The sequence below is a fragment of the Propithecus coquereli genome, unplaced genomic scaffold, assembly GCF_000956105.1.
Source record: "Propithecus coquereli isolate 6110/MARCELLA unplaced genomic scaffold, Pcoq_1.0 Scaffold458, whole genome shotgun sequence".
In the NCBI taxonomy this organism is placed as follows: domain Eukaryota; kingdom Metazoa; phylum Chordata; class Mammalia; order Primates; family Indriidae; genus Propithecus; species Propithecus coquereli.
This window is the reverse complement of record NW_012150374.1, coordinates 1,795,995-1,823,850: the sequence shown is the minus strand read 5'-3', so window position 1 is coordinate 1,823,850 and position 27,856 is coordinate 1,795,995. Positions and strand designations below refer to the sequence as shown.

Sequence of the window (27,856 nt, the reverse complement as noted above, 5' to 3'; positions counted from 1 at the left end):
GCGGGCGGCGAAGGTCCGCGGCGGGATCGGTGTAGCTGCTGCTGCCCACGACTCGCACCCGGCCGGCCGCGTCCGCAGACCCACCTACCTTCGCGGCGCGTTGGGAGGCGCGCGGAGCCCAGAGGTAGCGAGTCCCCGCGCTCCAGCTCTCTGGACCCGCTTGGCGTCCTCGCCTGCGGCGGGGCGGGCGGCAGCGGCGCCCGGGCATGGCTTCGGCGGGCAGCGGCATGGAGGAGGTGCGCGTGTCGGTGCTGACCCCGTTGAAGCTGGTCGGGCTGGTGTGCATCTTCCTGGCGCTATGTCTGGACCTGGGGGCCGTGCTGAGCCCGGCCTGGGTCACGGCTGACCACCAGTACTACCTGTCCCTGTGGGAGTCCTGCCGGAAACCCGCCAGCTTGGACATCTGGCACTGCGACTCCACGCTCAGCAGCGGTGAGGGCCCGGCGTGCCGCGACCCCTGCCTCCCACCCCGTACTGCCCCGTGCCCAGCTGCCGGGACAGCCGCCGTCTCTCCCCGCCTTCCTGCGTCCCTAGTCCCTGTCCGTCCCACCCCATCCCGGCCCTTCGCGGATCCTCGGGCTCCAGCCACCTCCCTATCGTCCACCCCCCACCCCTCCCCATTCCTGGTCGCTGAACCTAAGGCGACGTCCCACGCCCTCTCCTTCCTCCCGTGGCCGTTCCTCCCGCTCTGGAGTAACACGTGCGCTATTTTGGGTACTTGTTATCTTTTAAGGCGAGAACCATGTGGCTGTGTAAAAGATGGAACGGCTTCCACACCCCCGTGAAAAAAGAAACAGGCAAAAACGCCCCAACTCCACCAGGATGCTGCGGGTTCTCTGTTCAGTCTTCCCCACTTTTTCCTCTTTCCCTTCCCCTTTCTCTCTCTCTCTCTCTCTCTCTCTCAAGGAGGAATTTGCCTAGGTTTACCTCTTAGTGTTCACATTTCTGCCTGTTCTACTTTGCCTTATGTGAGTTTTCCCCCGATGAACTTCGATTTGGATTTTATTTCCTTAAATGTTTGAGGAATATGGAGAGTTGGGAAAGAGGCTTAATTTCCTTTCCTTTTTTGGTGACACCGTCCATCGTTGGTTGTGAGTTGCCCTTCTTTCTCTCCCACTTTAAGTAACTGCTCTCCCCTCCAGACCTTTCTTCCTCTTTTCCATGAGCTACACATAGATGCCTGGAAAGTTGTGCGTTATTCAGCCAGCCCTGAAAGCTGCAAATGGATGGGATAAGATTGGGGTTGGAGAAGGAGGTAGCCATTGGGGCTGCCAGTCCCAGGGGCACTTTACTGTTTACTCCCTCCCTGACCCTCCGGGGTTGCCTTCCCCAGCGCCCCAGTTACACCCTTATAGCAGAAATCTGCCAACTTCTGGTTTCTTGCTGCAAACCCTGTCCTCTCTAATCTTGATTCTTCAGCTGCCGATGTTAGCGCAAAGAAAGAGGAATAAAGGGGACCTGCCCGTGATTTTCTACACACACACACACACACACACACACGGACCTGCCCATGATTTTCTACATACACACACACGCGCGCGCGCGCACGCACACACATACACACGCGCGCACCTGAGAAACTCATTAGGTTAAATTCCTTCCTGACAGTTTCATATCTTTTCTGTGACTATTTATAAAGCATCCTTGGAAACGTTTCAAGTTCCAACAAAGTTGAAATAGAGCAAAAAAGGCACAAAAATCTGATATTCCTTTGTCTTTGGCTTCCTGTTATAGGAGAAATTAGTTCACTTGGTTAAGTTTCTTCTGAAAATTTGTTTTTGCAAAAGGCTTTTTCTTTGATATTACCCCAAAATTCCCATTGAAGGGTTTCATCTTTGTTGATTAATTCACTGTGGAACACTGTGGAGGGGACTGGTTGGCAGCAGGAGGTCAACATTTAGGTCCTTTAATTCTTTCAGAGTTGGTTGTTTACAACTGAAGATAAAATAAATTGGCAGAATTCCTTTCTTTGGTAACCAGGGGATCCAAATAAACTTTGTCGAAAATATCTTTTCTTTCCCTCTTCAATAGAAGTGGAAATTTATGTAGGAATGCTAGCTTCTGCATGTCTCCTTAGCAACGTGAATCTTTTGCCCCTTTCTTTCTGTCTCTTGAAATAATAGCCCCCTGATTGCATAAAGACTTTTCAGATAGGTTAAAGAAGCCAGCTTTAACTCCCATTTGCTTTTCATGCCAGTATCCTTTTCTCTTGGCCAGGAATGTAGGGAATGGGGAGAAGCCAGCTTGAGTTTGTTGAGCTCAAAGCAGTGTCTGCTAATCTTTTCTTAATTGCCTCCATACCCATTTATCTCAGCTTTTTTTTCCCCTCTAGGCAAGGAAATAGGGAGACACAGCTTAATGCAAATATAGCAGTAATAGGACTCTGCAAAGTAAAAATCAAAGGCAGGCACAGTTTACGATTTTTCTCCCCAAACCCCTTATTCCACCCCCTTGCTGAAACTCATACCCCAGCATGTATTTCTATCTGGGTTTCTGAAAATCAGCTTTAGGCTTATTTTGCTTAAAAAAAATAGTTTCAGCCTAGAAAAAGTAGAGTTTGTTAGCAAATGAGTAAAAAGTAGAGATGGTTTTCTTAGAGGCTATTTGGAGCAAGTTCTTGACTTTGTGTATGTAGGAGCAGTTCAATTTTATTCTCCAAGGTGGTGGGTGGGTGCAAGGGGGTGGAGGAAAGGAAACAAAACACGGAAAATTGCTGTGTCCCCATTTTACAAAATGTGCTTTCTTAAATTGTTAGGTGGACTTGAAGCTTCTGTCCACCAGTGTTTTGAAAGGGAGGGAAACGCCTGAATCGAAACCAGCAATGCTTTTCTTGCCTGTTCCAGGGGAGAGGCAGCTTTTTTCAGTCTGTTTGTTGTGTGGAGTAGCAGAAAGCAAGGAGGGAAATGTCTTTCCTGAAGATTTTAAGAGCTCCACTTCATTGTCTCTTGAAATAAATTACCTTGGGAGGAATCACTAAGGACAATTTTACTGAAGGCCTTTCACCAGGATCTTTAGGGCTTAATTAAAAACCTTTGTCTTAATTAGAATGAAAACTGCCGTGAAGAGGCAAGCTTGTATTTACAGAAGGACGATTTTAGGAATGCTTTCTACTGACCATAGTATGTCCTACTTAGCCCCAATTGCTACTGCAACTTTCCCCTAAGCCATTATTTTTTAACTGCATGTGAATTTTGGTACCAAATGTGCATCGTTTGCTTGCTGTTTATAACCCCTTTTATGGTTTTAAACAAAATAGAACCATGCCTCTTGTGTCCTGGTGTATTGAAGGTTGCGTCAGCACTTCTAGTACAACCAGTAATCCGGTTGTCAGTCAGCCGTAATCCCTTTCTCTGGTGTCCCAGTTCAGTGTATGGAGGACAGTCCAGGCACTCATCTTAAGTTAGAAGTTTTCCAAAAAGACAAATGAGAAAACGGCTAATTGACTCTCATTCGTGGTGGAAACAGAAAAAGAAAAATAAAGTATGCTTGCTTGTTAGGAAGTTTAGAGTATGCAGTACTCACATGGCTGCCGGCCACAGAATTCCTTTCTAAGGATGGTTTTCCCCAGTATTGTTTTGGGCAGCCTTTTAATAAATCTTAAATCTTATAAAAATTATAGTAATGTTTTAGACTTCTGCTTAATGACGTTTAGTTTTGATAACTTTTTTCCTAGAACATAGTTGTTAGGGTTTCACAGTCATAGCAATACCAGAGAATCCTTAGCGTAAATAGGATTGGCTCGAGTGTATACTGAATGGTGACGCCCTAAAATTCAACATCAAATGTGCTGTATAAGCTCTAGGGAGATTTTGCATTTCTTCTTTAAAATTTATAAATATATAACTTTCATATAAAGCAGATTGCTTTTTGATGTCTGTATAATTTATCGACTAAGCAAAAAGCAAGGACATACAGATGGCTAACTGAACACATTTTACTGACAGTAATTTGGAGATATAACAAGTGCATTTATACATCTTTTCATCCTCAAAATACTTGATCAAATAGTACCTTTTTCAAGGGATATTGTTAACATCATTCATGTACTTTCCTAAAAATAGCTGCATTTGTAACATGAGTCACTGGTAGTTTTGAAATGGCAGTGCACCGGATGCTAATAACAGGTGAATATTATTGTTTCCAGTTGATGAGAGATTCTTTTTAGAGTGCTTTATACGTAAATCTTTTTTTTAAAAACTTTAGTATAAAAAACCCACTTTAAAAGGAATTTATAAGAAAACCTATCTTAGGTGGTAGTTTAAGATAAACAGAACTGCCTGAACACCTGCAAATCTTAGAAAATCTGAGATACAGTGATTCTGAGTTCAGACATGTATCATCTGTAAATATTTTGAATCTGCACCTTAATTGGAAAACAGACTTTCATTGGGAAACCTCACAATGTGATTTGCTCCGGGGAACGTTCAGCTTGTTGTATGAAATGAGTTGATATTGGCGCATGTTTACAAATAGCTCAGCAAGTCTGGAAGTCACTACAGTTGTACCCTTTTCTGGCTTCCTCGAAAAGAACATAAGTAGAACAAATGCACTTTCATTAACCTCCACAGCATAGACAGGTGGAAAATTAACAGAGTACGAGTTAATGCCAAGACTTTCCCAACTAATGAACCGGAGAAAACCAAGTGTACCTTAAAGTAGTCATGATGATTTTCTTTTAATATCTTCTAGATTTTAAAGTTCCCCAGATGAACTTTAACAAAGGACATTTTAATTTGTGGCCAGATATAATTCCTCTTTTGCTCACATTCATGGAAGGATTGTAATCCCCAGGGAGCCACTTAGATCAGTCTTTGGCAGCTAAAGGATTTGATGGGTGTGGAAAAAGCCTGGCTTTAATAAAACATTTCAAGCCAAAACAAAAACAAACAAAAAGCATATCTGAAGCAATAGATTTTACCTGTTGTCAGGAATACATTTCAGGAAATTTCCTGCAAGTCTCTGTTTAATAGTAAGGCCACTCTAGCAAGACCAAAGATACAGCCAGTACTACTATTAATAGATATATTAGTGAAAGGAAGTTGTAGATGTTTCAAAAATAAGTCTCTAAACTACATTACCTAAATAGCACAGCAGGGAGCTCTCTGAACCTCTTCTGGTTCTGAGGGCCGCCCCATAATAAATAAATAAATACATACATACATACTATAGCAAACCATATGAGCTATGCTAAATTATAGTGTAATCCTGTAGCAGGGCAGAGAATTGTAGAGAATACAGGGGACTTTGGATTCTAATTGACCTGAACTTGGCCATTTAAAATCATGTGACCTCATACAACTTAGTTAATGTCTTCATATGGTTTGTCATAAAGTTTAAATATATGAAAGTACCTGCTCATTAGCATTGTATTTCTTCCTTATTGTATATTCAGAAAAACCCAGTGATATTTTTTCCATAATTGAGGCCTTTTCCCCCCTTAAGAGGTAAAATTTCTTTGCATTGCATAATGAAGTACTTTGTTAACTTCAAATTTAAATTTTGATGTGTATTACCTAGAATTTAACAATGCTCTTGGTAGATCATGATTTTAAACCTATTAACCACAGGTAGCTACTTTTTTTTTTTTTTTTTTTTTGAGACAGAGTCTCACTGTGTTGCCCGGGCTAGAGTGCCGTGGCGTCATCCTAGCTCACAGCAACCTCAAACTCCTGGGCTCAAGCGATCCTTCTGCCTCAGCCTCCCAAGTAGCTGGGACTACAGCCATGCGCCACCATGCCCGGCTAATTTTTTCTGTGTATTTTTAGTTGTCCGATTAATTTCTTTCTATTTTTAGTAGAGACGGGGTCTCGCTCTTGCTCAGGCTGGTTTCGAACTCCTGAGCTCAAACAATCCGCCCACCTCGGCCTCCCAGAGAGCTAGGATTACAGGCCTGAGCCACCACGCCCGGCAACAACAGGTAGCTACTTTTTATTCAGTATTGTTATAGATCAGACACCTCAGTTATTCCCATTGTCACAATAAATTTGCAAGGTAGCTAATGTTATCCCCATATATTAGTGAGGAGACCAGGGATTTTTGTAAGTTTACCAAGGTCTCAGTTAATGGGTAATAGAGACAGATTTTTACCAAGAGTGTTCCAGTTGCTAATGCTAGGAAACTAACCATAACAAAAGTTAGTAGTTAAAATGACAACCATTTTATTATGCTCATGAGTTCTGTGGGTCAGGAATTTAGATAGGACCTAATGAGAATGGCTTGTCTCTGCTCCAGGATGTCTGGGGCCATAGCTGAGGATAACTTGAATGGCTGGGGACCGAACATCTGGAACTGTAGGATCCTTTTCCAAATGGTTTCTCTTACGGGTTTGGCGCCTAGGTAGGAAGAGCTTTGAGGCTGGACTCAGCTGGGATTCTCGCTGGAGTGCCTACAGGTGGCCTTTCTAGTGCTGTGGTCTCAGGATAGTTGGACTTCTTACAAATTCAGTGGTTTCCCCCAGAGTGAGAGTCCCAAGAGAACCAGGCTTTTTCTGAACTAGCCTTGTAAGTCACACATCTCTTCTACCACATTCCGTTGGTTACAAAGGAGTCATATGGCCAGGTTGGATTTAAGGGGAGGAAAATTGGACTCCACCTCTTGGTAGAACAGTGGCAAGGTCACCTTGTGGAAGAGCATGTTGGATAGGAGATGATTTGGGGCCATGTTTGGAGCATACAGTCTGACACTGAGACTAGCTGAAAATCTGCATTCTTAACTTTATACCCTCTGAAGAACAAAGACAATTGTATAGCTTCTGTACTTAAGAACTTTGAATCGATTGTATAAATAATGTTTGGCTAGAACAAAAACTTTGCTCACCAACATATGGCTTTAATGATTGGTCTCTTGTACTTTGGATTTTGGTGAAATGAACTCAAGAACCTAACCTGTCCACAAATAGAGATACATAAAACATTCTTTAATCTTTGGTTTACAGTCTCAAATGACCAGTGCTCAAACTGATTAAGAGTCTGGTTTGTAATCTGCTACTTCATGTCGTGTGATAAAATCTTACTCTTTTTTTTTGAGAAAGTTTTGAATGCATCTGATGAGGTGCTTGGTACATGAACACAAAAACATTAAGATTCCAGGCAGGAGCCAAGTTTTGTAGTGCTAGAGAAGTGCCAGAGTTACAGAGTTGTTTTTTGTTTGCTTGATTTTCCTTTGTTTTAATAATAATTCTTCTTTTGATAATTACCCATATATTGAATCACAGAATCATAACAAATTTGAAATAGAAAAGATTTTTAAAATAATCCAGTCCAATCACATTTATTGCACGGATAAGGAAAATGAGGCAGGATGCAACCTTAAAGACCCAACGGAGAGGGTACATTTAGCCAAAGAATTTTTGCAGGGGTTGGTTTTCAGAATTTTCTGCAATATTGCAGATAACTATTTCTTGGTGTTTCAAGATGAATATTGTCATATATGGAATTATGGATGAAGAGGTTAAGGACCACATGGGCAATACCTACCCACTTTTTATAAGATTGTTCATCATTCATGACTTGATTTCTCATAGAATTTAAAGAGCCATTAAATACAATCATATGTATTGATAAGTCAGTTAGATTTTAGATGTTTATTACCATGAAATTTGCATTTTCACTATGACTAGTTCTTAAAAATAAACACCACTTTTGCTTTAAGTTTCTCCAGGATGGGATACTTTAAATTAAAACAATAGCTTAATTTTAAGTTGAAAAATAATTCCAAAAGTATGTAGAAGTCAACCGTGTAAGTGTCTTAGATTGATTAAATGAATATAAGTTTTTATTCAACAACTTATTGCATTCTGACTTTATTAAAAATATATTAATTTATCAGAAGAGATTGATTTTTCTTAAAACAGATTTTTAACCTCATGTATTAAAGGCACTGACAGTTAAATCTTATCAATCTTTTCAAACTATTGGATCAACTCCCTTAAAAATTAGACAAGGACGGGCCACGCGCGGTGGCTCACGCCTGTAATCCTAGCTCTCTGGGAGGCCGAGGCGGGCGGATTGTTTGAGCTCAGGAGTTCGAAACCAGCCTGAGCAAGAACGAGACCCCATCTCTACTAAAAATAGAAAGAAATTAATCGGACAACTAAAAATATATAGAAAAAATTAGCCGGGCATGGTGGCGCATGCCTGTAGTCCCAGCTACTCGGGAGGCTGAGGCAGGAGGATCGCTTGAACCCAGGAGTTTGAGGTTGCTGTGAGCTAGGCTGACGCCAGGGCACTCTAGCCAGGGCAACACAGTGAGACTCTGTCTCAAAAAAAAAAAAAAAAAAATTAGACAAGGACACCTTTCCTTAACCTCTGTGCTCCTAGGTTCGTGTGGAATTTGGGAACACTAGTAGATCATCAATTTTCTATTCTGTTCTAATATTTCCTTTGGCACTATAGACTCCCATTAAAAAATACAACAAGGAGACATCTATGGTTTCCCAAAGAACCAGGGAAATATATCTGGATCATCTTTGTCTCTGTCAACTTATTAACTGTTCTGAGGTTTAAAGTGATAGTTTAATGAGTCATGTTTCAAGATAACATCACGAATTTTGATACTGTCTATTTAAAATGTCTGTTTATGAGTCCAAAAGATATTAAAAAAATAGAAGTTGGGACCCCGGAATCACCTATTCTCTGTACATAAAAAGGGACACCCACAAAGAACTCAAATTTTAATCAAAGAAGATTTTATTGCTATCCCTAAATTTAAGGCCCCTAAACCAAATATTCACCAAAATTCTGCCTTAGTACTCTGTGAATGAAACCTGTAGTCTATTCCTAACACCTCTAGGTGATTTAGAGAGAGAAAGAAATGTCTTCCCTCCAGTTTCCCATCTTCTCACATATACCCAATGAGTTAACTTCATTGAAACATATTCATTGATTTTTCTAGAAAAGGGTAGGTATTATCCTGGTACAAATTCAGCCTGTCTGCCAGGCACTATGCTGAGAGTCAGCTGGTGAGAGTCAGATGATTAATAAAACAAATGTTGTCTGTTAAACAAATTAATGAAATAAATGTATAAAATCCTATAAAGAAGGAAACAGAAGTTCTACTTCTGCAGAGGGGTATAAGAAGGAGCTAGTGGGAGCAGTAGCTTGCCAATTTTATCCCTCTATATTTACTAAAGGGGTGTCTTAATACTGATTGTGGGTGGCTGCCTAGCTGTCTTCCTTCTACTCTTTGATTATTCTTAGCTGCCCTAAACCCATCACAAAAACATTTTAGTTGCTTAGAGGAAGGTCACCGACTTCTAATCCTGGCATGGATTTTCTTCTTCCTGATTTTCCAAATGATCAAGTTTTCTAAATTGGAAACTTCTCAGGTTTTTTTTTTTCTCTCAAAGAGTGGAAAAGGAAAAATGTTCAATATATCAAACTCATCACAGCTTTATAGAAATACCATGATTAGAAATGATTATTGAGAAATACTGGTACCCATTAGGTAATATTAGTTACCACCAAATGCTAATGAAAGCTTTCTAATATAGTACATGGTAAGAAACAGCAGTCGTTAGAGGTGATAGTGTGTTCTTTTTTGTTTAAATACTGAAACTTGTTTTAATAGTAAGGCTCTTTTCTAAGAACTGTATACAATGGTTTTATTTCAGGAAAAAACACCATATGTTATTGTTTATAGATTATAAATTACATTTCCACTGAACGTTCTGAGGTAGAATTCTGTGAAGCAGCTGAAATGTCCTTTTATTTTTTAAATAAAATATGTGTATTCTTCTGACGTCACAGAACAACTCCAAGGGCTTGAGCAAAATTATCAAGGGTTGAAAACTAGTAACCTGTCTGATACTTTTGGACAACTAGGATTTTCCAAAATTTCAGCAAAATTGACATGCACTTTGGTCATATTGCATCACTTATTTGGATGGTTACCTGGTGTCATTTTTATAGCTTAAAATCGGATTGGCACTGTACTTTTGAAGCAGTCTTTATTTGTGAATGGGCCCAGAGAGTAGCACTCTGTATTGCTGCCAGCATGACTAACATGGGTATCTAAAGTGGCTGCTTTTACAATAATCCACTTCACTTTGTGCACCACAGTACACATGGTGTCTATATTGTTTGTCATTTTATAAAAGACAAATAATTATTTGCCTTAAATATTTGCACATGAAAATGTCAGTTTTGATACCAATTGTTGAGAAAAAGAGGTCATTTTAATTATTGAAATTAGAATCCAAATTCTTTTGACTGTCTTTGTTTGTGTCTACATCATGGAGTGGTGTAAAATTAATTTAGGTCAGGATGCAACTTAGCCAAGAAAACAAAGTTTAAACTGCCTCAATAACAGGTTCAGTTTTCCACTTCATTTGCCACATGTGGACTAACTTTAAAAAGTTAAGTATATCATTTGGTACTTTTGGAAGTAGTTAGGCTAAGTTTATAGTTCTACACAAAATAACAGCACTGTTTTGATTCATTCTTTATATATGAGAATATAGCCTTTCTATTGAGACTCAGAAGTATTTAGCATTAATCTTAAAAAAAAATTCTTCAGTTACATTTGGTGAAAATAATTAAATGCCATAATTAATTTCTGACAAAGTGAGCTAGTTGGGAAAAAGTCATGATCTTCAGTGAAGAGGTAGATAACTTGGGGAATGTGAGTTTGAAATATTATTCAATGTCTGAGTTTTTTATTCCTTAAACAAATACCAACCATCCCAGTATTTCCCTGCCTTCCTTCCTTCCATCCCTCCTTCCTACCCTGCTTTCCTTCCGTTCTTTCCTTCCTTTCCCTCCTTCCTTTTTTCTAGAGACAGGGTCTCACTCTGTCACCCAGGCTGGAGTGCAGTGGCAGGATCATAGCTCACTGTTACCCGGAACTCCTGGGCTCAAGTGGTCTTCCTGCCTCATCCTCCTGAGTAGCTGGGACGACGGGCATGTGTCACCACACCCAGCCCTCCAATTCTTGATGATAGAATGGGATTGGCAATACCAATTTAGCTTTTTAAGTTCTCACCAATATAATTAAATTGAATTTAAATATTTTGCTCTATGTCCTACAAGTGAAGGAAAGTATTTAGAAAAACTGAATGTTTGCTGAGAATGAGTGAAAAGGATCCAGTCTATTTAGGAGAATTTGTGGATAACTTATAAGGAGCAGTGTCAAGATGAGTTACGCATATTATTTTGGTTAACATAATTTCGTTTTGGAAGGGTTCAAAGATGAAAATACAAGTGTCATTTGGACAAATTTGAATGTGATTATAAAAGTTTTCAAAAATGTGTGTTTTAATTTGTGATGAGAATTGTAGAAAAGTGAGAATCAGCCATTAAAACAATAGAATACGTTTAGGGCAATACTACCCATCCAAACAGTAGGACTTGAATGTATAGGGTTAAAAATTTGTTTCTTCATTGCTTTTTAATTATCTCTAATTTCCTAAAAGAAGTGGCCATTGTGTGCTCAGGGATTTACATACACTAGAACTAATCTCAATATACAAATAGTACCTACAGAGGTAAATAAATTAGCCAGTGTTTGACAAGTTAAAAGTTTCAAAATGAGTTGGGCAAGGCAGAAAGCTTTAGGCACCGATGTAATCCATTGACCTTGGCTCAAAAGTGTAGAAAACATATCCTCATTAAGATTTTGCCTTTGCTGAAAATCAGAAGTGAATTTTGACCATGAGTTCCCTAAGGGAATAAGAATTCTCCAATTGGGCAAATTATAATTTGGCCTATAGAATTTTCATAATTCAGTGACAATTTCAGACCAGTCTCATATATTAAACTGCTAAAGTAAGTCAGCACAATTCTGCAGAATACTGAAGCTTTTGTAGACATTGAAAACTGTGATGCCAGCTAATAAAAATGCCTTGCAAAAGGACTTGAATTTAGTTCCTGAGTTGCAAGTTAATGTTGGACTTGATGTTGTAATATAGGGACTGCCTGATTTTTATCCTGTAAATACAGGGGAAAATATAACATTACATATATACATTTTCCTGTTGTTTTCTAATTTTTTTTTCTGTTAGGGAAAGCACTAACAGAGAAGCATGCACTTATCTTGTGCCTGGGCTTCTCTAGGTGCACTTCCAATACCTCCAGGGTGTCACTGCGTCCGTTTTGCTAAAATACTCTTGAGGAACCTGACATGTAATATGGCAGCCTCATTTCAGGTTTGGTTTCTAGATCCGAAACATGCCTCTCAGCCCATTTGAGCCTTCCTGGATTTATGGACCAAGAATGTACCTTATTTCCTCAAAACTGATCATCACCTGTTCTCTCAGGTCTTAGAAACTAAACTCAGATTTCCAATCAGCTGGCCTGACATTGAACAATGGGCAGTTTTAATTGTGCAGAGCACTGCAGTTTGTAAAAGAGAACCACAGCCGTTGGTGTTCTGCAGGGCTGGTTTATGTTCACTGCTCCACTACAGTATCAGTACATCATTTGTAGAAAGTGGAGTACTAATACAGAGTAATAAATCTCTAAGGATTCTTAACACTTCATCTGACTAAATACTGTGAGGGCTATAATTGGAGAACTAAGATTGATATAGAAATTAACTGATTATAAGAACTTAAAATATATGACTTTTTTTAAAGAAATGGGGCTTGAAATTGAGAATTTTATGACATTTTAATTTGTTTTGCAAACAATATGGGATAGCAAGTATTTGTGGAATGTAAACCTTTTAATGGAAAAATCATTAGAGTAGAGACAAGTTTTCTGGTCATTTATTATAATATTACTATAAATTGGCCAAGTCTTACAGTATGTAATAAAACCTTTTTTATGTATATATTCTTATTAAACCTAGTATTGGACTTTGGTTGGCAAGTAAATACCTATCTACCTATATAAACACAAAGCCCAACCTATTATTTTAATGGCTATTAGTAGGTATTTATAAAATATTTTTCATTTTTTTATTCCCCATATCCCAGTCTTGTTCAGTAAAAGAGAGGGAAATGGTAACTGGCCAATCTACGTGGTCCCTGACTTTAGTTCACCTCTCAGCCTGGCCCGATTATTTGGATAATGGGGGATTCTAGTTGTTTACTGAAAGAGGCACAAAGCCACAGGCCCTGTTCGTAAGCTCCAAAATGCCCATGCCGAACCTTGACAAGTGCCCCAGGCCTCCTTGACTGTGGTAGCCATATCTAACCACTTTTTCAGCTTCCTGATTGAGGTTCAGCTGGTCAGCGGTTTAAAGTTTTGGTTCTGGGCAACTGGCCTGAGTGAATCATTCCAAATGGATATGATGACAACAATTCTAAAACTTGGCACCATCTACCAGGGATATAGTCTGAATAATCCAGTCTAAGCCCCAGGTTTTGGCCAGAACAGTAGTAGTTATGGCTTATTTCTAGTCTCTCTTGAAAAAAAAAATGTCTTTTCTGTTTGAGCAGGCATATCTCTGGTTGTAGACCAGAGGGAAGGGTAGCAGTATTACAACAGTGGTAATGCTAATGACACTCCTTGTTGACTTTACATCTAGAGTAACTTTCTCATTGGCCACAACTTTAGTATTGAAAATAAACATAGAACATTTAGAAGAAAATCCAGAACTGATTGTGTTTTTCTCATTTTGAGTAGTATTTCCTGTGCTACGAGAGGTTCCTTTCCTAATTAGGTTCTAGTCCCTTTTAATAACTTTTATTCTCCTGGTGCCTTCTCCTATTACATTTTACTGGTTTTCCATGCGAAATAATGTGCTGCTATTTTGAGGAAATGTAACATGTGCAATTAAGAGTTTTTGTAATTTTTTGTTGCTATATTGGATAAGCATCACTTTGCACTCCTGTATTACTCATTTATCAAGTTGACTCCATTGTGTGTTTTTTCTTGTTTGAGAGGCCTTTACCTAGAAAAAAAGTTCAGCATTTGAAAATGGTATATAAAGTATAGACCAGAGGTCAGTAAACAGCAACCCAGCAGCAAGGTCAAAACCAGCCCACAAAATGTTTTTGTAGATAAAGTTTTAGTGGATCACAGCCATGCTCATTTATTTACATATTGTCTATGGCTGTTTTCACACTACAGGGCAGTGTTGAGTAGGTACAACAGAGACCATGAACTTACAGAGACAAAAATGTTTATTATCTGGCCCTTTATAGGGAAAGTTTGCCTATTTTTTCTATCTTTGTCTGTCTTTAAAAATGCAAACCAACATGTGCATTTTAGCTATTCTTTGAGGATATTTAAAATAGATGAAAACGATCAAAATTAATTCATATTTGGTTTTGGGCTGAAAGTGAAAATAGTCAAATGTGTGGTATTTTATGCACATTGGGTTATATGAAAACTTACCAGGAAAAAGCAATCTATTGCATTTTTATTTTAGAATTTTTTTTTTTTCATGGCGATGAGGTCTCATTATGTTGCCCAGGCTGATCTCAAACCCTTTGCCTCAAGAGATCCTCCCACCTTGGCCTCCCAAAGTGGTAGGATTACAGGCTTGAGCTGCCATGCCTGGCTATTTTAGGATATTTTTAAAGGGAGTAGATACTTAGTTATATCTTGATTGAAATAAAGCCAACACTTTAAAAGTTTTTATTTATGTAAAATAGTTTGGAGAAAGTTGCTAAAAGTAATAATCATTTTATAAAAGTAATAGTCCATCTAGAAAGTATTCAGCCTAGGCTCTCTTAACCAAACTCTCCAGGAATTGGATGGATGGATGGATGGATGGATGGATGGATTGATTTTGTTCTTTTCTTTGTACCCCAAACACTAGGATGTAATTAAACTTTTTTTAACTCAGAAATTTCAACTTACACACATTTCAGAAGGATTTCCATTATGTTAAAGTGCAAAATAATTGTGGTATGTATAAACTCTTCCAAAGAAATTTAGAGACTTCAAATGTAAGGGTTATTCTTTTGGCTTTTTAATTCAAAGCTACATGCTGTTATGGAATAACAAAAGCCTTAGTATGCCTATCCTTTTAACTGCTAGTTGAAAGCCTCATACATTTTTGTTTGAAGTTGTATGGCTTTGTTACAAATAGATGGCATAAAAAATGCTCTCCACTTTCTTGTGATTCATCTTTATATTTTAAGAGGTGGATTTGTTCTATTTTCCTCTTGTTTGTTTGTTTTCTGATTGCAGTGAAGGTCTTAGTTGAGCGCCCATGAAACATCCAGAATTTCATAGGAGGAGAGGATATGGGAGAGGATTCTTAAGGCAGGGATATATAAAGTATAAATAAAAGAAGAAAATCTTAGGGTATTGTAGGTTCCTCCACTACTGCAGCAAAGAGTACACTTTGGAAGCTTTCTGGAGGGATGAGTTCAGAAGAAAGCATCAAAATACCATGAGTTCTGGATTTTGGATAGAATCCATTGCAATTTTACTATAGATTAAAATCTGTTTGCATTTGCTGCACATACATTGAACTGAGGGCCAGAAGAGGCAGCCTGGGGCTTTTAAGCAACGACCGCTGAAGAGTGCTACTCTTCACAGAATCATTTTATATGATGTTTCCTAAGCTATGTATAGTACTTTCATAGATTCACTTTGTTTCTTCTGAGAGAACATTCTACTCTTCTTAAGAATGGAAAATGGCCCAGTTTTCTGTCATACCATTTCTACATTTTTATTTTATAAGAAATGACAGCTGCATTTCAAGGGGGTTTACATGTCACTAAGTGTGTTGTAAGAGACTCTTTTGAAGTGTCCCATGTACAGAGGCCTGCACATAGTAAATGGTCAATACATGGTTACTGTTTCTATATATGAATGAAGACAGGAGCTGAGTAGCCATTTTGAGTCCATTCTGGCTCCCTGAGGATACTTAACTTCAGAAACCATCCCTGTGGTGGTAAATACAACAATGAGATTAGAATGGAATTTTAAAAAAGAGGAGAAAAAAGCAAACAACAAATCCTCTTGATGCTAATTTGCCTGGGAATTGTTTTAGTGGGGTGGGAGAGGCAAATAAAAATCGGGGGGATTTTTATTCGGTGAAGGAAGGCTTGCCAAGAAGAAACAGCAGTAAAAAAGAATGTATTACACTATTGTCACACACAACATGCATGAATATGAGAGACTTAAAAACCCAGACACAAAAGAGTTCATGCCATTTATATGAAGTTTAAGAACAGGCAAAACTCAACTAATCTATGGTGACAGATGTCCTCTGTAGCCTGGGTGGGAGGTTATTGACCAGGAAGTGGCATGAGAGAATCTTCTGGGTGATGGAAATGTCCTATATCTTAATCTGGATGTGGTTACACTGGTGTATAAATATCTATAAAAATTCATCAACTTCTCTACTTTCTATACTTAAGATTTGTGAACTTTATAGCTCACTAAAAATTTAAATCATAATAATACTGAAAATAGGTCATGGAAGGGACACTCGATTTAACATGAATGCTTAATAAAGTCTTTAGAAGAAAAACTTGGCAAATGCCTGGTCTAAAAACTCTGCTGAGCTTAGCATAGGAGACTCTTCTGAATAAGGGCATTTGTATTAATTTTTGTTGCAAAACATTTTAAACCCCAAAGGATGCTTAGTATGCAGTAAAATCACATCTGTTAAGCTGCAGCAAGGTGAAGACTGCAGAGCATAGTTCTGTTGATTCTTTCAGGACTTACTGTTTAAAAGCAATGCCTGTCTTTCTTTCTTTCCAGATTGGCAGATTGCTACTCTGGCTTTACTCTTGGGCGGTGCTGCCATCATTCTCATTGCGTTCCTGGTGGGTTTGATTTCCATCTGCGTGGGATCTCGAAGACGCTTCTACAGACCTGTTGCTGTCATGCTTTTTGCAGCAGGTAAATATGTTCATTACTTTTAAATGGGTATTAAAGTTTCATGAGCCTTTCTACCATCCTCCCTTCTCATGCAGAAGAGGTACGTGTTTGCTGCATTACATAAAAATTGAGAGACGTTTCTTATATTTTAAGGTAAATATAAGGTTTCTTATATTTTAAGGCTAAAAGTTTATCATATTATCAGTTTTCAATGTGTTAAGCATTTCACAGAGTACAGTGGCAACTTCTAAACCTCTAAAACATGAATAAAAAATATTTCTTGGCAGGGCTATCACCTTAGGAATTGCAGCAGATGTATTTACCAAGTCTTTTTTACATGTAGGTTTTTCCCCTTTTTACCGCCCCCTGGTGATTTTAAGGCAATGTTATTTTTCTGGTATGGAACTGAAAAAAAATTCCAAAATATGTACTGTTAAAGGCATACATCTCTTTGGAACTAAACATAGTTATACTGCAAAATAACATGTAAGTTGAACCATCAGACAAGTCAATTATATGAAGTCAATTGTATGTTAATTTAACAACCATCATTCTATGAAGCACAACTTGGATTAAAATATTAACCGATGTATACTAAAAGACAGGAAGCGATTTAGAAAAGAGGCTTGCAGACTAAAACCTCAATACATGATTTGATGTGAGTTTTAATTTTCGTTTATAAGAAAGCCTTTGAATATTTTGTTCTTTTCGATTCAAACTGAAATATTCTGTGGTTCCTCCAATTTACCCTGTCAATTGTATCTGATTTGAAGACTGAAAAATAAGCCCCTGTGACTGTCAATAATGAAGACACTGACAAGACCGTCTAGGCTGTTAGATGGATTTTTAAAAGCTGTTTAAAGATTGGAATAGATGAAATTTCTCAGGATTTAAAGGGTAGTTTGAACTAAAAATGTGAAATCAGAAGTGTTCTGCTGCCCCCTACTGTTTTTGTTCATCTTCTTATACCCATTGAAGACTGGTCAGAATGTAGGTGTCATACAAGCTAAGGTCCAAAGGACTGGAGGAATCCAGAAGTGCATCTAATTCAGATCATTAAGTGACTTGCTCAAGATGACATAGTAGTTACTAGCAGGCCTGGGGCTAGGGGGGGTTCTGAATCTTAAACTAGTGGTTCATTCATGACTGATTCCCTCATTCATGCAACTTGTTTTTGTGTGTCTTTTACAGGCTAAACATTGTATTAAGATACCTATAAAACTGGCCAAGGTATCATCACTGATACTTTCTAATAGATTAGAAAGCATGATTTCAAAAGATACTTTGAAGTCTTAGGCAGTAACCCTAGTATCACTATTTTATTGCTCTCATGTGTAATAAAAGTCTCTATTGTGAATGATTTAGTACAAAATGAAGATTCCCTTAAAGATTCCATCACTATTCTCCAGTTTATTTCTTCGTTCATGGATTTACCATGGCTCTTTTTCTATTTTTAGAATGAAATAGCTTAGACATTTTAATTGTAGTGTAAGTTTGTCTTTACAGCTAGAATTTATTAACACAATGATTAACCAGTTGTAATACAGTTTCTTGATAAATCGTTCTGAAACAATATGCCATTCTTTAAAACTGTAATTCTGGGCCGGGCGCGGTGGCTCACGCCTGTAATCCTAGCTCTCTGGGAGGCCGAGGCGGGCGGATTGTTTGAGCTCAGGAGTTCGAAACCAGCCTGAGCAAGAGCGAGACCCCGCCTCTACTAAAAATAGAAAGAAATTAATTGGACAACTAAAAATATATAGAAAAAATTAGCCAGGCATGGTGGCGCATGCCTGTAGTCCCAGCTACTCGGGAGGCTGAGGCAGGAGGATCGCTTGAGCACAGGAGTTTGAGGTTGCTGTGAGCTAGGATGATGCCTCGGCACTCACTCTAGCCCGGGCAAAAGAGTGAGACTCTGTCTCAAAAAAAGAAAAGAAAAACAAAAAAAAAATTGTAATTCTGTTTTGAGGAATTTTTAGAATATATAGACATTTCTCATTTTAGGGTGCTATAGAGATATTCTAATCATTTATTATAAATATCCAATATTATGCATACTTAGTTACTATTTTACTGAGACTTTAGCTTATTACATAATGGAATATGTAGAATCTATAAGGACATCCATTGTTTATATCATCTATTACAAACATGCTTAGAATAAAAATTCCAGGTTTTGTTCTAAAAGAAAAGATCTGTATATTTTTCTAAGGGTAGCAAAATTTATGGAAATGTGAAAGTAAGTACTATTTGTAACAGAAAATGTATTGTAAATAAACATAAGTTATAGGTAATGGGGCTTGGCCAAAATATTTTGATTTAGCTTTAGCTACCACAAATATTAGTAAATTATAACATAATGAAAGGAATCCCTGTAGCAAAATTCATATAGTGTTGTTCTACCCACTGAGACTGAAAATGAGCATTACATTGCTATGTTTAAAAAATGTACATGTGCCGAGATTTAATTTTACTCATTTTCTTTTGACACCATGGTTATGGAAGATTGTTTTGAAATAACCATTAATTTAGTGTCAACTTTGCATATAAGCAAGATAAAACTTACTGGTTATTTGTAACATGCCATGAAAAGGTTTCTCTTTCCCATTTGGAAAAGCCATTAAACAGTTGCCTATAGCTGATTTCTGGAAAAGATAGTCATTACACATAATAATCCGTTATTGATGGGTGTAAGATTAGCAAAGTTGGAAAATCTGCCTACTTGAAACAATGCCAGCTAAAGTTATGGTTGTTTATTTTGCTTGCTTCTCAGTAAACATACTTATTCTAATGGTTGGCTTGTCTAACTTGTAATTTGGTTCAGTGATTCTTCACAAACGTATTTTTGGAGCCATTTCCCCTTTTGCTTATCTTGGTCTACTTGAAAATGGTCTATGTTTTCTCATTTCTCAAAATAGGCAATATCTTAGTGTTCACACACATAGATAATGATCTCTATCTCAACAAAGAAACATTCTTTTTTTCCTGCTGAGACATGCAGTACATAAAATCAAAACAGACGTACTACTATCACTTAGAAAAATCTCTACCTGGGACTACATACTTAATTCATTCAGTACCATGTGCTATGCCTGGTACTCATAGGTACTCAATAAAAAGTTTTTGAATGAATGATGAAAAGATGACCAAGGCGCGTGGCTCATAATCTGGTAGGGAAGAAATGGGCATGTAAATAACTAACTAACTGTAATTCATTTTTTTAAAGCCATTTCTTTCTTTGGGACTTATGAAATAGCAAGTTTCACATGACTACAAAGCTAGGACCAAAACACTCATAAAAGTAATAATTATCAAAATGATTTTTTAATTTATTTATGTTTTTATTCATTTATTTAACATATATTGGGCATCTACACTATGCAAGTATACTATCTTGGTGTTAGAAAATATATTCTAAGGATTTTTAGTGAAAACTGATGATTAAGTCTCATAAAGATTTCCAAACAGATTTTAAAGCTTTTTGTCTTCTTTTTTTCTCTAAAGTCTTTTATTTAGGGTAGGCTTGCTAGCCATCACTGCAGTCCATCTAAAACACTGTCCTATTTCCCACAACTCTCTTTCTTGTTGGTCCTAGGAGTCTATACTTCAGAATTAGATGTTTTCTATAATAATAATTCTGATAATAATAATTAACTGAGAACCTACCATCTGCCACAGTGCTAGAACTTAACGTATGCTATCTCTGATATAACAATCTTAAAAGTAGGTATTTATTTCCCCCATATTATCAATGAAGAAACAGGCTCAGAAGGGTTAAGTAATTATCCAGGGTTATCCAACTAGTAAGTTGCAGACCCAGGGTTTAAATTCAGGGCATCTATCTGACTTGAAATCCCAATGAGGATTCACAAGTCATCTTTACTTGGGTACATATCACATATAGAAAAGCCAGAGCAGAATCAGCCTTGATTTTGAATTCAGCTGCCAATTATGGGCCGCAGTTCGAGTCCATCCTGTAACTGCAGTTACACCATTTCTCAGGAGCAACACCTGAAGGAAGTCATAAAGACCACAAACTGATCAGTGCAGCATGACTGAACCATAGCACATAATGAAAGCTGTGCACATTTCCAGTATGGTTGACTACAGCATACTTTTTTGTGTGTAACTGACAATGATAGATAATATATGGCATGATTCTGATAACTGGCATCCAGTTCTCCTTACTAAAGACTCAATGAAATTAGAGGGATTACCTCTTTTAGGGTTCTCCCTTCTTTTATTGTCTGGTTTTGAACTGTCTGCAGGTGATTTTTGTGCCCCATAGGGACTTAGGGTGAGTGTTTTTTTTCCCAAGGCCTTTCAAACAAATTGCAGAAAATTCTCAGCCTTTTATAATTCGGATTTTAAGTAACAGAATCCCTATTCATTGCATTATTAAGGATGCTTGTTTTCTGTCATATCTGCAAAAAGCCTCCTATGAGTGATTGTTTATACAGAATGGTGATGGGTGGGGGTGGAGGGGGATCCTGCAACTGATTTTCATCTCTGAGCTATCTCCGATTAGAGGCTTGGGTTTTGCACCCCTCATCACCACCATCCCATAAGTCACAATGAGAGTGAGATGGCTAAAGCCATTTCAAGTGTAGATTTTGGCAGAAAATTAAGCGTCCAGCTTAGATTTCAAGCTAAAAGGAAGTTCTTCTGTTTACAGATCTTTAGATTCCATGTTACTTTCTTTGTACTGATATCAAGCTACTCTTTGGCTAGAGCAATTTGCAGTATCACTGCCCAATAATTAATGTCATACATTTAGTAGTTATAGATTAAATTAAAAAAAGAAAAGCAAAAAAAATTCATAGCTTCATATTAACCCTTCATGGGCAAACGTTTTTATTCTCCAAATCCTTGTTTCCTTTATGTCAGTTCTATATTTAGGGACCTGGCTAGTAAGGCCTGACAATTCTGCCTTTAAATTATCTCCTAAGTCTGTACCTTCTTTTCATACACCACCATTATTGCCTTAGTTGAGGCCGTAACTGTTCCTCAAGTGGAAAATCTCAGTTCCCAAATTTGGTCTTCCCCTACTTTGTTTTATTTTTCTATGGTAATATCTGACATAAAATAGCTCTGTGACTTCTTCCTTTCCTTTTCCAAGAATCTAGGTTTTTAGTTCTTCCTTTGTAGTCTTTTCTTTACATTGACTGACCTTCTTTCCCCACTGACAACACCTTAGTCGTCACTTCCCACTTGTCCCCAGGCACTCACTGACCTCCTAGGGGCCTGTCCTTCTCTAGTCTCTTCCTTGTGTAGTTTGTCTCGCTCACAAACCCATGAAGTCTATTTCTGAAATACACATCTGGTCTTGTCACTGGCCATTTTGGTTTCCCCAGAAGCAGACTCTGAGACAAGGAATCAAGTGAAAATACTTTTTTTGCAAGGTAAAGGAAGGGGTATGGTAAGGGGTATGGAAAATGATATAGGGACAGGAAGGCAGCCATTTAAGGGTACATTTTCAAGCCAATTTTCACTCGAAGCAGCTGGAGCTTAATCCTGGAGAAACTCTGGAAACCAGTGTAGAACACACACATCAAGAATTATCTGACTTGAAGAACTAGGAGGCTGGGCTGTCTATGCCCCAAATTCTGAGTCATTGGTAAGGAATGTTGAATGTGATCAAGAGACAGCAGTGTCAATTTTCTGGAACTTCTGGCTTGCCTCAGAGGCAGCCAGGATAGGTTTAGTGGCCACAGGAAACTCAGGAAAAGACATGCAATTGCTGGCAATTGGAAGTCAGGCTGGCATTTTTATAGAAGTGATGGAGATGAGAGTATATGGATAGGGCACCAACAGCATCTACAATTAAAATTAAATAACAGTTAAAATAACCTCTCAGATGTCTCCCTAGAGATACAAAAGTCTATGATTTTATGACATACTAAGTCTTTTATAGTCCGAACTAAACATCTCCCTTTCTATCCACGCTTCATTTTGTCCCATGTAAATTGCCTATAGTCACACCCTCTCATACCTCTAAGTTCTATACAAACTGCTCCTTCTTCTTAGAGATCTTTCTTTTTCTTTTATCCGTTCCTTCTGACCAACTCCTACCCATCCTTTGAACCATTGAACCAGTTCAAATGGTGCTTCGTCTCTGAAGCCCTCCCTTTTTTCTCTAAGCAGAATTGGTACTTGGCATATCGTTGGAGCTCAGTAAATGGGTGTTGAATGGATTATAATAAATATGCCTCTACTACTACTGTTGAACATATTGATTTGTATTTAATCTGTGTGTCTGTCTCCACCATCAGCATGAAATCTCAAAGGGCAAGGGCCATGTCCTATGTATCTCATCCCATTCACCTAGAACACATTGGGTACCTAGTCAATGTTTGTCGAAATATTGAAATATCCCCTTAGAAGAAAATATTGAATATTTCAATATTGAGTGTTTGGGATATTTTAATACTGAAACCATTGAAAAATATCCTCTTAAAGCTAGAAACAAACGCAGGAATTAGTAGGTCTATGTTCCTGTCATTCCTCTATCCACACAATTTCATGCTTGGGCAATTTCATTACCTATTTTCAAAAAAAAAGTATGGGGAGAATAAAATGAACCCCCAAATTCCCTTCAAATTCTAAAATACTCCACAGCTTTACCTATGTTATCTCTGAGGTAGAGCATAGAGAATACCACAACCAATGCCTATTTTGCATCATTGGTGGTAAAATAGAAATATAGTATGGTGACATTTTCTTGACCTTTGAACTCTTTAGATTCCCCCCCCCCTTATGTAGCATCTATGAAAGGGGAGGCATTTTTACCTGCATCTGTGTATTTTATTAAATGGAGAACATTATTTATAAATGCAGAATTATATTTTTTCTCAATTTTGCTATTACATGCATTTTTCTCTGTGATTCCAAAGAGAGTAAAATAATTCAGAGGCATAAAAGCATTTAAGGGTAGTTTTCATCCAGGCTCCAACACAATCCAGGTCTAAGAAAGGTGTTCAGGAGAGTATGCCAGTGGAGCCTAATGGATTTGTATTTCCACTTTTCCACTAGAGGAAAATTATGTCATTATATTTTACCATGGAGGCCAAATATTTGCTAAATAAAACATTGAAATAAATATTAAAAGCAGCTTAGATAAACACCTCACTCCAGGGACTAGCTGAATCACAAAAGGGACATTGTAATCCTTTAGAATATAATTCAGATTAGTTATTATTTCTCTGCTTAAATTCCTCTAGCAGCTGCCTATCACACGTAGAATAAAATCCATACCCCAGCCATGGTTCACAGACTGTTCATGAACCGCGAACAGCTCCTGCTGTCTCTTCCGTGATATCTCATACCGCTCCCTCCCTGCTCTGTGTACTGCAACCATAGCCTTCTGACTTTCCAATGCACTAGGTGTGCCCCTGTGTCTGGAGTTTTGCAGTGACTGTACCCTTCTGGGAATGCTCACTCTCCACCATATTGATCTGCACCCCCAATTCATTCAGGTCTGTGCTCACATATCTCCTCCCCAGAGCAGCTTTCTACCACTATTAATCTAAAAGAGTAGCCCTCATACCTCTGTCTCATCCTCCTTTCTCAGATTTTCTTGTCTCTTAGCAATGGACTGCTACACATGAGAGTATCAACTTTGTCTGTTTTAATACCAATAATGCCTTAAACTGTTTCACTTTAGAAACATTTAGATATATGTTGAATGGATGATGCATTTATTGATGAGGGGATTATTATACCTAACTCACATTCATATTTCAATGATATCCTGGCAGGATCAGTCAGGATTTGACTAGTAACCCAAGTGCAGAAGCCTAAGGAGAAATGCCTTTTTTTTTAAATGTACTCGATAACTTTGGAATTTTTCTTCTCTGTAGTTCATGGTTAATAGTAATTGACCTCTTCTTAGTTTTAAGACAGTTAAAACATGAAAGCTTCCTTTCCCTCACAAAGGCACAGAACCAACTGAATTTTTTTTAATTAATACACATTTTAGCACTTACTAGCTGGAAATAGATGAAGTGTGGGTCATATAATATGCTGCCATCTGAGTTCTAACGATGACCTAAAACTTTTTCTGAGACTTTGAAACTATAAACAAGGTGTGATTTGTGTTTTGGATGTTGAGAGATTCTTCCTTTGTATGAATTTATTTATCCATCCATTCTCGTAGTAACATGGAAATATGGTAGGCAGGGTGCTGGCCCAGAGCAGTGTTGAACCACATGGCAAAGATGGTTGGAATTCTTATATCTAGCTCCACATAGATCTTTTGACCCCCTAGTCAGACCTCGTAGAAAGTAATGATTTTGAGGAGTTATGCCCTCATGAATTTGCTATAGTTCATCAGTTTTATGAGAGAGAAAGACAACTGTTATATAAACTTTCTAGGAATGTTAATCATATTGGTAATAATGATCTTTACAAGTGCTGAGAATAGATGACAGTAGATTTTTAAAGCATAAAATTCCAGTTTAATTAAACATACTATCCATCCTAGTGCTCTTTTTTAAAAAATATAATAAACTATATCAAAATCATGTATATTTTTTTCTTATATCAAAGTTTTGTTCTGTTCTTTAACTGTTCACGTTTTTGTTCTTGCACTTCAGGAATTGACAGTATTTTTCAGATGAATTAAGCAGTAATCATTTTAACCAAAAAAATCACTTCATATATCAGGGGTTAACAAACTTTTTTTGTAAAGGGCCAGAAAATAAATGCTTTTGCCTTTGTGGGCCATATGGTTTCTGATGCATCTACTCAACTCTGCCACTCTGTAGTGTGGACAATATTTGAATGAGCATTGCTGTGTTTCCCAAAACCAAGCAGACCAGATTTGGTAGTTTGACAACCCATGTTATATATAACTATACCTCATATTTTTTTAGGAATAAGATTTTCTGTTTCTTGAGGATGGAAGCTGTCGTGTGGTATAGAATGAAGCAGATTCATTCCATAAATTCTAGTTAAATTGATTTAAATAAAATAAAAACGATATAACAATTGCTATAATAGAAAGTTTTCAATGTTAAGTAGAAGACATTTTTTCTTGTGAAATCCAGTATCTCATATAAAAATACCCACAGGATAAATATCACTTTAGTTTTAGATAGTAAAAAAGAAAACAACAGCAACAAAATAAATTCCTCCTTCCCAAGTAATTAGTTTGGTTTATTTTATTAGGTATGACTAATCACATTTCCCTTTTAACCCTCACTGAGAACTAAGATCTAAGTAGGAAATAAGAGCTAGGTTTTGTGCTCTGTTGTAGTAGCCACCATTAGCCTAGGTTTTCCAGTACTGTTATCTCCTATGCCTTCATAGACTTAATTCTATTGTGAAAGTAGGTAGGAAATAGATATGTAAATATCATCTGTTAGATATAATAGAAAGGGTTGTAACTTCTTGACAAAGATGACTTTTGAGCCCTATTTAAAATGAGAGGCATGGACTGGATGAGAGGAAAAGAATGAAAGTAATTTTGGATTAGAGTAATATAAGCAAAAACATCAAGGTAGGACTTTCTGGAATATTGGGCTGAGTTATATGATATTGTGAAACAACAACAAACAACAAAAGCACATTTCAGTCACAGATTGACCAGTTTCATCAATAGAAAGGAGTTTGAATTCCCCAGTTCCTCAAGAGCATAAATGAGAATTTTAGTTGGCATTGGGGTCACTATTCTTGGGGAGTTATTTAGAGGTTTTAGTAGTGGAACAGTTTAGCTTTAATTAGTACTACTTGCCATAACAGTAATAATTATATATGTGTTTGTAAGGTAAGAATAACTATTTTGTATGCTTATATAAATTATTATATTGTACTAATTATCACACCAAATACTGACTTACTAGTTATTATAGGGCAATTCTTACTATATTGTGAAAAAATGTTTAAACAAAAAAAGTTAATATTTTAAAATATACCACCTAGAATATGTAGTACTTTAATTTTTTTGGCTTTTATGTTTATTTGATTAAAAATTAACTCGTACATATATCTTTATATGTTTATATCATTTTATTTCCTGTAAATAACATTTTCTAATTTTGATTTGCTTCTCTTTCAGTTGTTTTACAGGTTTGCAGCCTGGTCCTTTACCCAATCAAGTTCATTGAAACTGTGAGCTTGAAAATTTACCATGAGTTCAATTGGGGTTATGGCCTGGCCTGGGGTGCAACTATATTTTCATTTGGGGGTGCCATCCTTTATTGCCTGAACCCTAAGAACTATGAAGACTACTACTAGAACCAATAGTCTCAAATTAAAAAACAACAGCAACCATCCAACAAAAGGATTATGTCTGCATCTTTTGTAACTCACTGTTTTCTAAAACACTTGTGGAGCATCAAGCAGTTTGCTCAGTTGATTTAATATCCTTTGCCTTTTGGCTGTCAACATCATAACCAGCTTTTACATCCATTTTAGGGACCTGCACAAATTAAGAGAGCTGATTAGACGTAGGCAAATGCTGCAAACTTCCAATATGTTCATGTCATTTTTCTTGACAAGTGAAGGGTCTATATGACAGCAACCATTGTGAGAAAGTGGTTGGAATGAGAATTGCTTGAATCTTCTATTGCCTGCAGGGGAGCAGCTGGCATAAGCAACATTTAGAAGTTCCTTTGCAATGACAAGGATTCCACTGATAGAGCCCTTATCGCCTGCTTATCCCAACCAATGACTGCATTGGCTGTTGGTTATTTGCTTGAATGAGCCCTTGAAAAGTGAACTGCCCTTCAGCATCTAATGGGAGTTGTGAATGTAACTAGTTAATGGTACACATTCCACCTTCAAGAATACTCTCTTTAATGGGAGGTTATGCTTTGGCAATCAGCATCTCCCTGGGAAGGGAGTCAAGACTTGGAGACATGTGCTTTTCATTACGTGGTTAGAAGTTGTGCCTCAGCTCTATCTAGAATGGGGAAAAATTGAGGGTCTCTGTTTTCCCTGGGGCAACCAGAAAGAAATATGCATGAGTTGCTTTTGTACCCTTTAAATCATTTACCAAACATTGCAGCAAACAATTGTGCATATGTAACAAGCTTAATGTTTTTATAGAAGGTGAACCATTAGTATAAATGGTAATAAGTTGTTCCCTAACCCTCCACATACATTTGCCTATTATACATAAAATTAATATT

General features: G+C 37.6%; 1 protein-coding gene across 1 annotated transcript; it reads left to right on the top strand.

The window, feature by feature from the left end:
* TMEM47 (transmembrane protein 47) lies at positions 1–27,856 on the top strand. The gene is made up of 3 exons (XM_012655019.1): positions 1–432; positions 16,608–16,748; positions 26,782–27,856. The coding sequence occupies exons 1-3, from the start codon at positions 207–209 to the stop codon at positions 26,958–26,960; spliced, it is 546 nt and encodes a 181-aa protein (XP_012510473.1). The 5' UTR covers positions 1–206; the 3' UTR covers positions 26,961–27,856.

Excerpts from the sequence above, each read along its gene's own strand:
- TMEM47 (XM_012655019.1), top strand. The coding sequence starts at position 207 with ATGGCTTCGGCGGGCAGCGGCATGGAGGAGGTGCGCGTGTCGGTGCTG. Across the intron at positions 433-16,607 it reads CGACTCCACGCTCAGCAGCG|ATTGGCAGATTGCTACTCTG; the intron begins GTGAGGGCCCGG and ends CTTTCTTTCCAG. Across the intron at positions 16,749-26,781 it reads TGTCATGCTTTTTGCAGCAG|TTGTTTTACAGGTTTGCAGC; the intron begins GTAAATATGTTC and ends CTTCTCTTTCAG.